Genomic DNA, 14,138 nt, shown 5'->3' with positions numbered 1-14,138 from the left:
GAGCTGATTTTGTTTCTATCAGTTTCCCAGCAGACAGGGTCCCAGCATCCTGTATTCTGGGTTAAGCTCCTCCTATTTGCTCCTGTAGGCAGGGACAATAAACAAAAGACCGGCCCCTATATAGGGAGGAGCTAACCCCCCTGGGCCTCAGTCTTGTTCCTGCCTAAGCTCCTAGCAGGATGTGTCTCTTCGAGCCAGCAAAGTTTTTCCTTTCTCCGAAAGCGGTTTGAGAGTTTTCTTGGCCTTCCCTTCTTCTCCTCTCTCCTGCCTTTCCCCCCTTCCTTGGTGGTGGCTATGGCAGAGGACCCCAAGAGCACTGGCGAAGGGTCATCCTTAGCTCAGGCTTCCCTAGCTCAGGGTCTGCCAGCTCAACAGAAGGAGCTGGCTTCAGAGAGAGACCCATTGGGATGGGTTTGCTGTTGCTCTGCAGCTTCTTCACTACAGCCACTCCAGTCCTTTTCTTCTCTTTGTTTCTCTTGCTGCCTTGGAAGCATGAAGAAAGACTTAATATGGCAAGGGCTCCCAGGATTGGAGAAAGGTCTTGGCTTTGCCAATGACTCTCCCTCTCCTCCAAAGCTGCCCCCCTTTCATGGTGGGAGCACAGGAGATTTCTGCAAACAGCATTGCAGCACATGGGAGCCGTGGGAACAGATGGTGAGGGGTTTCCCCTCCATGCCTCTGTTTCTCCACATCACCTCTGCCCAGCCTGTTTAAGGCCAGGGATCAGTGAGGAAACTGGCCAGAAGTCATGGAAACTTCCCTTCTCAGCATTTCTGCTCAGCCCATTTGGGCCAGAGTTCAGAGGACAGGCCAGCCAAAAGCCATGGCAAAGGATTTCTCTGCATCACCTCTGCACAGCCTGAAACAGGGCCAAGGTCAGAGAGGCAAGCCAGCCAGAAGACACAGGAGAAGAAGTGAGTACCAGGGGCCCTCTCTAGCCAGCAAGGAACCGTTGCCAGATCTAATGCCCTCGCTCAGGGCAGGCATTGCCATGAGGCCTCTGCCATGGCCATTGCAGGCACTATGCCTAGCATAAGGTTTGGGACTCTGCCAGGAGGGCAGATGGAGACATATAACCTTGGTCTCCCCCTTCCTTCTCATCTCTGGCCCCAATGGCACCCAGGACCCCAACAGGTGTGGGGGATCCTTTTGCAGACTGGGAAACACATGGTGGTATTGCCAGGGCTCCTGCACATTCCTTTTGAAGTCTTATAATGAGATAGTGTGTAAGGAAGCAGAGGACTCCTCCTCTATGTTGTACAGCCACATGACTGTAAAGGAAGCTGGACTTGGCCCAGCAGGAGCTGAAGCTTCCAACTCTAAAATGGTCTTTTTTGGCTGCCACAGAGCATCCCATAAAAAAGCACAAAGTGGCTTCATGTCCTCCCCAGAGAGAGCATGGCCTCTGCCACCCACTTCTAAACAGAGGCTGGAGGGCCATCTATTAGGTATCCTTTGATTGAGAGTTCCTGCATGGCAGAATGGGGTTGGACTGGATGGCCCTTGGGGTCTCTTCCAACCCAAGGATTCTATGAGAGAGCACATGGATACAAATCCTCCTGTGTTCTCTCCCCAAAATTTACAACAACAAAAAGGAGGAAACCACTTGTGGCTATCATGGGTAGAGAGTTCCCTTCACCCCCAATTGTGTTTGGCTGCCCCAAACTATGGCACTCTTGAGAGAGCAGCTTGAGCGCTTGGCCTCTCCTTTCCATCAGAGATTATCCTTTCTCTGGACACAGATATACCTCAGGTAAATGTAGAGCCATGTATCACAGCAGCCCCTCTGCCCTTCCCAGCTTCCTATGCAAGTGGGAAGGGAGTTGAGGACCAAGCTAGCTTCTATCATGCAGCCAGGTTACTATAAAGCCTGCTTGAGATTAAAGGGCTAAGCTGTAAACCCCAGCTTGAAGTTGGGGCTGTCTCAAACATAAATAAAACAAAGTGCCCTGTGAGTATCAGGACTACACTACAGGCCATATGCAGTTACCTACCCATGGTTACAAATGGTCTTCAGTCACTGCTAACTTAAGAACAGTTTCCTCAGTGCTTGGAAGAAGCTACTGCCCAGGCAGCCTCCCTTGATGGGGCAAATAAAGGAGGGGAGAGCCCCCACAGCAACAGGTCTGAGGGCTCAGATTTACAAGAGATACTGGTTAACTTTTTCTGGTGTTCATTTTATTACTGTTAGCCCATGAGGTTTGAGTTGTGCTGTTTCTGCCCACCCCCCTCTCTTTTTTCCAGGCCAGAGAAGATGCCTGGAAACTAATTCAACAAGGGAAGGGGCTAGCCATAAGCCAACATGATGACTTTTCTTCCTTCCTCATGGGCCTCCATCCCTGTCTCCATTAGGACCAGAGCCTTTTTGCCTTAGCTGGAACAGCCTAAGACATAAGATGAGCACATGGTTCTACCTCCATTGTGCAAAATGTTATCAGCCCTAGCACTTCTCATTAAGAGCATAAGCTTTAACAATACAGATTCATTTAAATGCTAATAAACAGGGTGACTCAAGCAAGGAGAAGGCCTCTGGTCACTCAGCAGACCTCTAATGCTTACACGCATTGAGGATCTTTGGTAAAAACATCTTATATGAGGTGATAGTTATATTGGATTAAGGTGACCAACCAAGCTCCACTTTAGTGGAAAAAGGGTTATGTTCCTGTTATAAAACCCAGGGAACTTCAGTCAGCTAGCCTCAGGAGAGGTGGCTCTCCTCCCCTTTTTTCATGAGAGAGATGTCTGCTAAAGGGAAGAAACTAAAAAAAAATACAGTTTCTTCCATGAGATGGTTCTCACTAATACAGGGGGTTAAGAAAAATTCTTATCAAAAACAAACAAACAGCCTACTCTCCATGGGGGAGGAGGAGAAACCCCCCTTTCTCCATGAGTGTTTTAAAACAATATACGTAATCAGGTTTTTCTGCTAAGGGGTTGCTTCAAATCCCATTCAGACATCCTACAGAGCCCTGAGGAGTCTGCCACAAAGATCACAATTACCTCTTAACTTTTTCTAAATACTGTAGTTGCCAAGGTCTGGTCCAAACAACACCATTGTCCACTGCCTTCTGAGGTTGGGAAAATGGACTTCCTAGTGCCTATGCCTTGTTTTCTGCTAGCACATGTTGTCAGATTTAATATACCATAGACTTACACCAGGCACCTATATGCCCACAGCTTGTGTGTGTGTGCGTGTGTGTCTGTGTGTTCCAAAAAACAAAAACAAGCAAAAAACAGAAACAGAAAAACAACAACAACAAACTGTGATTTTACTATTTTATATAGGAGACTCCATTTTACTATGCCATTATATTTTATGTGACTTGAGCTTCCATGGATTTGGTATCCATGCAGAGTCCTGAATCCAACTCCAGTACATATCAAGGGCCCACTATACTATTTAAAATTTAGGTTTGTTTTCCTTTGACAGATCCTTTTTGTGGAGAAAATCCTCTCCTCGAAATTAGATACCAGAGGGCTTTCCTTGCCAAGCCCTCTGTTCCCATTTCTTGACTCCTTAATCAGCTGTTCATTCAGCCGGGAGACCCCTCAGCCTTCATACAGGGTGATGATAGCCTGCTACATGGAGGTGGGGTGATTTTTGAAGCCTCTAGACAAGTTCATCCTCAGATGAATTCATACTTAATTCTGACCACAGGCCCTGTTAACACAGAGTGCATCCATGCTTCTGCATGGACTCACCAATGTCTGCGAGGTAAAGGTTAATCCAGTGTCTCCCTTGCCTAACCATGGAATTAGTCTTATTTTTACACAGGTTCACAGATGTTCCAGTAAAGAACTGCACATTGTTTTGAAATATTAGTTGGTGGTCAGACATTAACATTCTTCCTTCAGAGTGGTAAGTCTTAATTGCTACACATGAAATCACCTTAATATCACCTTCATTGCTATAACCAGTTGACCAGGTGATCAGTGATAGGGTGGAAGCTGCCATAGGTCCAGATTAGATCAGGTTCTATTCTGATTGATCACATAATCCACCATAATCCACCTTTTAGACAAGTTCTCATCGACTGCTTCAGGTTTTCAGTGGCTGACCTGCTATAGTCCATCCAAGATGGCATTAAAAAGGGACTAAGACCCAACATCGTTATAAGGCAGGTGTCTGCCATCACGTCGGTTCTGTTCCATATGAGAGCAGCTAGAATGGTGGCCATCCTCACATTAAGAGGCTGTTGAGGGGAGTTTCCAACAGGGCCAGCCCACCAGACATCGTTTTCCATCTTGGGACATGAACACGGTCTTAAAGGCGCTGACGGTTGGGTCGATCAAGTCCCTTCGGGGGCCTCCCTCAAACACCTCTCCCTCAAGGTCATATTCCTCACAGCCATTACCTCCATCAGACGGGTGTCAGAGCTGGGGTCCTGTCAGTACGTAAAGACTTGTGTATTTTTAGGCCAGTCTCAATGTGCCTTCGTCCAGATCCTACCTTCACGCCTAACGTCAACTCAGCCTTTCAGGTATCGCAAGACATTCTCCTGCCTTCATTCTGCCCTGGTCCTAAGAAGGACTTGGAAAAGACCTGACACACATTGGATGTGCGCAGAACCCTCAAAATCTACATCAAGAGGACTTCAACCTTCAGGTCATCCAAGGCGTTGTTCATTTCCTTTCTCCCGGGCTCTTTAGGGTGCAAGGTATCTGCCTCGACTCGACACCTCGAGTAGGTAGATCAGGTCTAGTATTCAAGAGAGCTACCGAACTCTTGATCTCACTCCCCCCAAGGGGGTGATGGCGCACTCAACCAGGAGTGCATCGACCTCTGCGGCCCTGGCCACTAGCGCCTCCCTGTCAGACATTTGCAGGGCGACCACATGGAAGTCGCCTTCAACCTTCATAAGACATTACAAACTGGACGTGTCTCAGTCTGCTGAGGCGTCATTTGTAAGGAGGGTCCTCCAACAGATTGTGTCGGGGGCCACAGTCTCCTAGCACCACTTCTCTCCCAGTTCGAGAGGGCTTTTGTAAATCCCAGAATACAGGCGGTTAGGACCCTGTCTGCTGGGAAAACGAACATTGGTACTTACCCGTGATACGTTCATTTCCAGCAGACGAGGGTCCTAGCATCCTGCCCACCCGGGTGCTGCCTGCGGCCTCTGACCCTGCTTGCCTGTTGGTGGACCTGCCTTGTTCTTCTTGTTGCTGGATTGGTTTTTCTGAGTTCTTGTTTGTTCTGGGCTAGTTTTTTCTAAGGTGTTCTAGTTAACCCTTAGCTGATGTTACTAAAGTTCAATTCCTTGATTTACCTTACTAGTCGCTTGGCTTGTTATTGACTGAGGCCCAGGGGGGTTATATAGGGGCCGGTCTTTTGTTTGTTGTCCCTGCCTACAGGAGCAAATAGGAGGAGCTAAACCCAGAATACAGGATGCTAGGACCCTTGTCTGCTGGAAATGAACGTATCACAGGTAAGTACCAACTTTCGTTTTTCTTCACTGTCTAGCTATCACATTTGTACATGGTGATGTGAAACACAGTGGTTTAGACAATCTTTACTTTAGTATTTAATGTTATATCTTTACACTTCAGCATTGTGTCTAGTTCTTCCATAGCTGTCCTTCCCAGTCCTAGTGTTCTTTTGATTTCATGACTACAATTTAAATTCTAATCAATAGGACTGAGATGTGAAAACCATAGTTCCGTTCAATCAAACAGTTATGGATAATGGAACATTGTAGAGAGATGTAGTAGGGAAAGCTATGAACCGAGGAATGAAATTATAAATTAATAAGCTGGATAGAAGAACAAATTACTATGTGATTAAGCAAAGGGATTCGATACCGGAGGCTTTTTTTGTTTGTTTGTTTTTGGGGGGAGGGAAGAGATGTAACTAAGATTACGATTGAGATGTATCAATGTTGCTTTTCTTTTTCTTTTGTGTATATATATATGTAAAGAGTATTTTTTAATAATAATAAAAAAATAAATTCTAATCAATGATTGATCCAAATTATAGGAAATCTTTAATTATTTCAATTTCCTCATTGTCCATACTGAATTTATGTCAGTCCTCTGTGGTCATTATTTTTCTTTTCTTAATGTTGAGCAGTAAGCACTGCTTTGCGCTTTATTCTTTGTCTGCCTTTAGTAATTGTTCCAAGTCTTAGTTATTTTCTGCTAGTAGTATGGTGTCGTCTACATATTTTAGACTGTTGATATTGCTTCCTCTGATCTTCACTCCTCCTTCCTCTGAATTTAAGCCTGCTATGCATATGACATTTTTTGCATACAAGCTGTATAAATAGGGTGATAGAATGCAGCCTTGCCTTTGGCTACTGTTCCAGTTGGAGGCAATTCTGTTTCTCAATATTTTTCTAATGGTAGCCTTTCTGATGGCACACTTCATTCAATGGTACAGTCAAATTTACTAGTTCTTTAAAAGCAACCCATAGTTTTTCATGATCTGTGCAGTCAAAGACTTTGCTGTAGTCTAGACAGTACAGTCAGCCCTCCTTATCCACAGATTTTTTAATCCATGGATTCAAGCATCCACGGCTTGAAAATATTCCAAAAAAGTATAAATTCCTAATAGTAAACCTTAATTTCCCATTTTGTATAAAGGACACTATTTTGCTCTGCCATTATATTTAATGGGACTTGAGCATCCACAAATTTTGTTATTCACGGAGGATCCTGGAGCCAAACCCCAGCGGATAACAAGGACCCACAGTATATGCTGATTTTCTTCTGGAATTCGCTGGTGTACGCCATTATCCAGCATATGTGATCCCTAGAGCCTCTTCCTTTCCTGAACCCAGTGGTCCCTAGACCAGTGGGTCCCTAGAGCCTCATCCTTTTCTTGCATTTCTGGCATTTCTTGTCCCATATATGGAAGGAGCCTTTGCTACGTAATTTTGAGTGTGATTTTGCTTGTGTGGGAAATTCATGCAATAATCCTGTAGTTACTGCAATCTTTTGTGTCTCCTTTTTAGGGGATAGGGATGTATATTGATCATTTCCAATCTGTAGGTCATTGTTTAGTTTTCCATACAGTGGTGCCTCGGGTTACGAAATTAATTCGTTCCGCCATTCCTTTCGTAACCCGAAAATTTCGTAACCCGAAACACTTTTCCGTTAGCACTGGAAAGCCTATAGCTGCACTTTGCAGCATTTGAATTTCGCGCCGAAATGAATTTCGTAACCCGAAAAATATTTCGTAACCCGAAACAGTTTTTGCCAATCCAACTTTTTCGTATCCCGGAAATTTCGTAACCCGATCATTTCGTATCCCGAGGCACCACTGTATTTGGTGGCAGATTTTAATTAGACTAGAACTTGCTAAAACAAGTTTTTCTTACTGACACAGGAAGTATTGCCAGTAAATAGAAGATAGGTGCATACCGGTACTTTAAGCTTTTCACCTGTACAGTTAATGCCAAAGGTCAAGAACAGAGTAGATCTTGATCTACTGATAGGAATGGCTTGCAATAGCACAGCAAGTGCTTCCAACTCTCACACAACAAAAATTCAGGGGGAAAAAATCCTTGCCATACCCCTCCTATATTGGAATGCTCAAGGTTTGAGGGCAACAAGGCATGATTGATCTCTGAGTGAACTCATATTCTTAGTGCTGTAAACCAACCAAATATTTGCTCAGGGTGTTGTACAATTCCTTTCCCACCTTCCTCATCCACTATTTTGTACTTGGTTTGGGCTGGTGGATCCTGGGAGTTCTTGAAAACCTAAGTAGATCCTGCAAACCCAAAGTCTGCTCAGTGCCACCTAGGCTGTTCTAAAAATCCATATTTGTTTCTTCTCATCATAGTGTAGCTTTATGTCCAGTTATACAAGCTTATGTGAATAGCCTTCATGTAGCTCACAGTGGCTGAGAATCTGAAATACTAATCCAAACGAGTATTTTAGGTGTACTCAGTATCTGGGGAACACTACCTTCCTGTGTTCTCTGTGTGAGAATTCAGACTGAAACATTATTTCTGTTGGTGATCCATTCAGCCTTTTTAATGTGCACATTGGCTTTGTTTTTTTTTTTGAGCATGTGTCGCTCAACTCCTCAACATAATCTTTATATTCTACACCCTTATGATCTGCAGAGCTGTGATCTACCTCAACATTCAAGTAGTGAAGGGGCAACGTAGAATCATCACTCTCCTGAAGGAGCAGATTGCCAACGTGAGTGCTAAATGCAAAACAGGGCCAGTCTGTCACTGAGAACTACAGAACATCAAGCTCTCAAACCTTGGGTTTTATTGGAACAAAAGTAAATGGCTGCAGTCCAACAACTGCACATAGCAAAAATACTGCAGCAGGGATGCACTTGGTGGTACCTTCCACTACAGGTACAAGGCACTTTCCATGCTGGATTTGTGCAGTGTTTAAACCCTCTTGGCACAGATTCTGCCAGCTGTAGCGAGGCATTTCAGTAACAGTAAAAAACAAAAAAATACCTCTTGCACTGACGCTTTCAACAACAGATTAAAAATCAAGTGAATGTAGATTATATGAATTTCACCCTTATGGTCTATCCTTAACATCACTAGCACTTTCCTGTTATTCATCTTAAATATCTCTGTTCCAGGAAGGAGAAGACAAGATGTTTCTCATTCAGAAACTTCATACTATATATGGGAAGTGAGAGAGCCCTGCAGCAGAAGATAAGGTAAGGCCTTGGAGCTCTACAATGAAGACTTACATGAAAAGATTGCAGCTCAGAGAAGGAGAGGCTGTGGAGAATACATGGCATTCTATCATATGCCATACTGTATGGGCAAAAGGAGGCTTGGGATGTGTTAATTCATTGCCTATCAGTGAATTAACACTCCCTAAGTGGTTTACAATGTGTAAGCTAATTGCCCCCAACAAGCTGGGTACTCATTTTACTGACCCATGAAAGGATTGAAGGCTGAATGGACCCTGGAGCCCTGGCTGGGATTGAACCCACAATGTTGTGGCTGTGAGTGGCTGCATTTAACCATGGCACCACCAAGGCTTCTACCTCACCATCAGTTTTCACTGGTAGCCATGCTGAGTGGGTCTGATGGGAACTAGAGTTTAACAACACCTGTAAGGCTTCCAGTTCCCCAGTCCTGAACAAAAGCCTTAGCACTGAGTCCATGATTCCTGTGTCTCTCTCTGCCTGTGTTGTTAAATCCTGAGAGCCTGACTGCTTCCATGGCAAAGAGGAGCATTTCAGTGATGACACAGTGATGAGCCTTTCAGACACCAGTTCTTTCTTCTCCTGCTCCTTCTTTCCAATGAAGAAAATACTAACAGTAGCTAAAGGCTCCCCAAGGCAGTTGAGTAAGTACCAGGGAGTCTCCCTCACTTTACTCTGAGAATCCTAAGATAAGAAGCAAACTTCACTGTGAGTCATGTTGTTGCAAGTGTCCCTATTTTTCCCAGTGCATGAGCACATCTGCACAGACACATAGAAAGGAAAGGAATCCCACTTTTATGTCAAAGTTGTCTGCTAAAAATATTCTTGATGCAAGTTGTATATCTGAAGAGGGAGTAAACTGAACATGACAGATTTGCAGGTTAGAATCTGACTGCTGACAAATTTCTGTGAAGTAAGGTGAAGGAGTGACAGCTGCACTATAGGCAAGTGGGTGGGTTGCTGAACTCTGGACATGCCTCCTTTCCTGCCAAAGTATCCCGTCGGTATTATTTTCTCTTGACAAGGTTCTGAGACTGGAAGCAGTCCCAGAAAAGAAGTGGCTGTGAAAAAGATACAGGTACTGTAATTTGGGGAAGAACAGGAAGGAAAAGAGTTCAGCATCTCTGCTCTACCCCTGTATCATTGCCAACCTGCCTAAAATGACTTTGGCCCAAAAGCATAAACCTCACAATAACAGGATGATGCCACTGTTACATCTTATTTGCCCTACACATTAGAAAATTTTAGTTCTTGTGTTCCCAGAACAGGATAACAGAACACAGGATTCACTAATTCTTTCTAGCACACTCTTGAGACTAAATTTTACAAACAAGAATAATGGTGGAGGGTGTTTCATTCACATCCATTATGGAATGAGAAATATGAAGGAAACAATAGAAAGGTTGGGAAAACCTAGGTTCTTGGCACAGAATAATGAATGTGAATAATGAATCCAGACAGCAAAGAAAAATACTTCTGTAATAGTTCTGTAATAAAAATGACAACTCAGATTTTTCTTTCAATCTAATAGTTTATATTTGGAGGGTGAATCCTTATTCTCTGCTCAAGAAGATTCTTTGGAGATGGAGAATATATGTGGGACTTGCTAGGCCTGCTCTGAGGAACAGCCCCATGCTTCTGAAAACATCAGCTTTCATAGTAGGCTGATTTAGAAGATTACACAGGATTGTCATCTGCTTTCAATGCAAGAGCATTTGCTTTTAACATTTAAGAGCAATTTCAGCTTCCATGGACAAACAAGTGGACATTTCCCTTGCGCTGGAGTAAAAGATCCTAAACTGCTTGAAAGTTATGGTGAGTGGGTTTTTAAAAAGAGAATAACCAAACCAGTGGAACTTTTAAGAGGCAAAATGGCCCGTGGGCTTCCTATAGTGGACTTATGGAGTCATGGGAATACAATGTGAAAATTGGAAGAGGCTTGCTCAAGCACCCATCAAAGAAATCATGATTTGACGCTATTAAAGCACTCTTCCGGAAACTTCCCATCTATATATTTTTCCCATTTCATTTTCTCCTTTGCTGGTAATGTGATGTATCATGACTAAGCAGTGATACATATTGATTTGGTTTGTGAAGTTCTTGTGAAGAACACCACAATCAAGTCAGTTACATGGATGTATCTGCATTTTACCTCATAGCTGTGAACAGGACTGTTCTTCAACACTGAGCACCATTTCACATATAGGCCTGTTACAGACAGCCAAAATAAAGCTGCTTCGAGTCACAGTGGAGGTATGATGTTTCAATGATGCATGTGTCCTAAGAGTCCAGAAGTCGCACCAAAGCCACACTCCAGCCCTAAGGACTAGAGCGTGACTTTGGTGTGTCTTCTGGTCTCTTAGGACGCATGCATCATTGAAACATCATACCTCCACTGTGACTCGAAGCAGCTTTATTTTGGCTGTCTGTAACAGGCCATAGAGAATGGCTTAAACCCTTCCTACCTTATGTTTTCTTACATGTTGAGTCAGGGCCAGCTACTCTTTACTGTGGGGCTGGGGTTATGAATTACAGAATTTCAAATATGTACCTTCTCTCTCACTAGCCATCGCACCAATTTCCATGGAGCATATATGAAACCCAGTATTTTGTTTTTAAAATACAAGATGTGTGGCTTAAGATTACTGGATGTGGCTCTCTCCTATCATCTTTTGTGTACTTAGGTTTGCATGGGCTCATGTAACTCTGTGGTGATGGATTTGTTCCCCATGTGTGGTCAGAGATAATTCTCCTTAGCATTTTACGTGTTTGGATTTGGACCTTGGCAAACCTCAGTTAAGCCCTGATGTTATCCAGTGTCAGAACATAGTACACTTCTACATTCCTGTCTCAATGAGTGCCTTGCCTCAGCATCACTGTAGTTTTGTGCCTTCAAGTTGGTTCTCCCTTATGGCAACTCTTAAGGTGAACCAATCATGGGATTTTCTGGGGTTGAGAGTGTGTGACTTACCCAAGGTCACCCATTAGATTTCCAGGGCTGAGTGTAGAATCAAACCTGGTCTCCAGAGCCATAGTCCAGTGCTCAAACCACAACATCACACTATTTGCAAGTCAAATTTATTATGATCCAGGATAATGTTATTTAAGATGACTCCATGGTAAAATTCAGAGTGCTGTGCCATTTACATAGATCACTGTCCTTCATGCAAAATGAGCTTGTTGAAAGGTAGTGCAGTCAGTGTACCTCTTTCCACATAATCCAGACTCAGCATTGGCTGAATCAACTTGGATTTTGGCATAAGAGTTACTTTTCCTGGTGTAAAAAGGGCTTTCTAGTCCAGGATTCTAACTCACATATGGACAGCTAGATTTTTATTTATTTCAAATATATATGCTTCTTACTTGGTTTTAAAGGTCTCTAGGAAGCTCTGGTGGCTTTGGCAAGCTCATAAATAGAACATGATAATGAAAGCTATCGTCAGCTGGTTAGCTGCCAGATCTGGTAGTCAGACATGTTCTGCCTCAAAACATGAAGGTGTCAATTGGCTATTATGTCCTCTAATCAATTTCCAAAGCCATCTGAGCTAGTAATAACACTTACACTTTGTGGTAAATGAATTCTGCAGCTTTAATTATGTGCTTGTGAAAAAGTACTTAATTTGTTTAACTTTTAGTTCCCAGAAATCCCTCTTGCAGCTGAAGACCAGTGCACATGCAGAAGCTTTGTGCTACTCTGATTTCTATATTGCTGTCTTGCATTTTTAAATGTCTGACCTAGCCCCCCCTCCCCCCAAAAAATGAAATAAAACCGGTAGAATGGAATAGAAAAGCCTGTCTTTCTTGCTACCTTTTATTAGTGGGTGAATATCCTGTAGCTCAGTAACAGATATGCTAAAATCTTGGATTTCTCTCTTTATTCTAATGAGCATTCCTGTTTTTGCCCCAGAAGTGGGAAGAGAGGGAAAGCTGCATTGAAACAAACTCTGTGCCTAAGACATTTGCAGAGGGAAGATATCTCATGCTTCCAGTTAGAAGCCAGTGTGAAACTATCCCATCTGTTTCTACTGATTACAGTCAGTTTTCTAAAAGATGCTATAGAAAAAACAAGGAAGGACTACAGTGAGGGGCATGCAAAATTCAATGAATAAGGAAGGGTTATGGTGTCTGCGTTGTTTAAGTCTAGGTATTGGAAGTCTGTGTGCTCCATGAAAACTGTTGAAACAGTGAGGTCGAAGGCTTTCATTGCTGGCATCCATGGTTTTTTGTGGGTTTTTCGGGCTATGTGGCCACATGGCCACATAGCCCGAAAAACCCACAAAAAACCATGTTGAAGCAGTTTCCTCAGCTGACTGGTCAGGTGTGGGCTGCCTGCTGATAAGAAACTTTTAAAACTACCTCTTGGATTCTTACACATTTACTTCAAATATATGTACTGAAGAGGTTTTCCAGCTCTACAGTGGTGTATATGTCAGCCTCCAGGCATGAAGCTGGAAAAGTTTTCCCTCTTTATCCCAGTCTCAAGATCTGGACTGGCAAATGGAGGCAACAGGGAACTTTTGCAATGCGCTGTACATTGGGTTATCTCTATACCAAGTTCAGAAATATCAGTTAGTTCAAAACGCAGGAGCCACATTGATTACTGGGACATACAAGAGTGACCCTCTTACACCGATGTTAAAATCACTCTGCTACCAGTTAGTTTTTAGGCAAAGTACCAAGTGTTGGTTATTACCTTTAAAGTCCTATATAGTTCGGGCCCAGGTTACCTACGGGATCTGCTCCTCCCATATAATCCACTCCATACACTCAGATCCTCAGGGGGACATTTACTCCAGAGGTTGGCAACTGTCACCCAGAGGACTTTTTCTTCCGCTGCCCTTAGACTGTGGACTGTAAGAAGAGATTTGACAGCTGAATATACTGCCCAAATTGAAAACAGCTTTGAAGATCAGTCTCTTTCGGCAGGCTTATCCAAATAATTTTAAATTGTGAATTAAGATGTTGAATTTTAAATGTAGACTGTTTTAAAATGTGCTACGTCTTATTTGTCCTTTTGAACTGTTGCATTTTTTAATTAATGTGTTTTACTTGATGTTGTTAATTGTAGTTGTTCCCTGCCTTAATCCATGGGAAGAGGCAGGTAAATTAACAATAACAACATCAGGCATGGATAGTTTGTATGGTTTTCCAGCTAGTCTAACTAAACTAATGTCTTCATAAGGAAATTACCAATTTTGGACTCAAAGAGTAACAGAGTAATAGTCTATCATACAAGAGGAAAAGCAACAATGACAGTATCACCTGCGGGGTGTGTGTCTTTAGACAATATGTTCTTAGTAGCAAAGATGGGAACCAATTAACCTTCCAGATGTTGCTGACCTGTAACTCCCAGCATGTCTCATCGTTGACTCTGCTGACTTGAATTCCTGGGACTTGTAGCTCAACAACATCTGGAGGGCCACATGATTCCCAACCCTGCAGTCCTCTTGCCCACCAAGAGGAATTTGAGTTCAGAACTGAAATGCTTCTGAGAAAGAAGCAACAA

The 14,138-nt window shown here is 43.2% G+C and overlaps 1 protein-coding gene across 9 annotated transcripts in view; it reads left to right on the top strand.

Moving 5' to 3' along the window:
- TMC6 (transmembrane channel like 6) overlaps positions 1–10,908 on the top strand; it is a 44,831-nt gene extending 33,923 nt beyond the window's left edge. For 8 of the 9 annotated variants that reach the window (XM_042452366.1, XM_042452368.1, XM_042452370.1 and 5 more), the window contains 2 exons: positions 8,555–8,635; positions 10,164–10,908. In XM_042452366.1, coding sequence (XP_042308300.1) covers positions 8,555–8,635; positions 10,164–10,242 — 160 coding nt within the window. In that variant the 3' untranslated portion in view covers positions 10,243–10,908. Of the gene's footprint in view, positions 1–8,069; positions 8,149–8,554; positions 8,636–10,163 lie in introns of all 9 variants that reach the window. The other variant, XM_042452367.1, reaches the window with a different exon arrangement.
- Positions 10,909–14,138: the final 3,230 nt, after the last annotated feature.

This window comes from Sceloporus undulatus, chromosome 2 (assembly GCF_019175285.1).
Source record: "Sceloporus undulatus isolate JIND9_A2432 ecotype Alabama chromosome 2, SceUnd_v1.1, whole genome shotgun sequence".
NCBI classification, from domain to species: domain Eukaryota; kingdom Metazoa; phylum Chordata; class Lepidosauria; order Squamata; family Phrynosomatidae; genus Sceloporus; species Sceloporus undulatus.
This window is presented reverse-complemented; position numbering and strand designations above follow the sequence as displayed.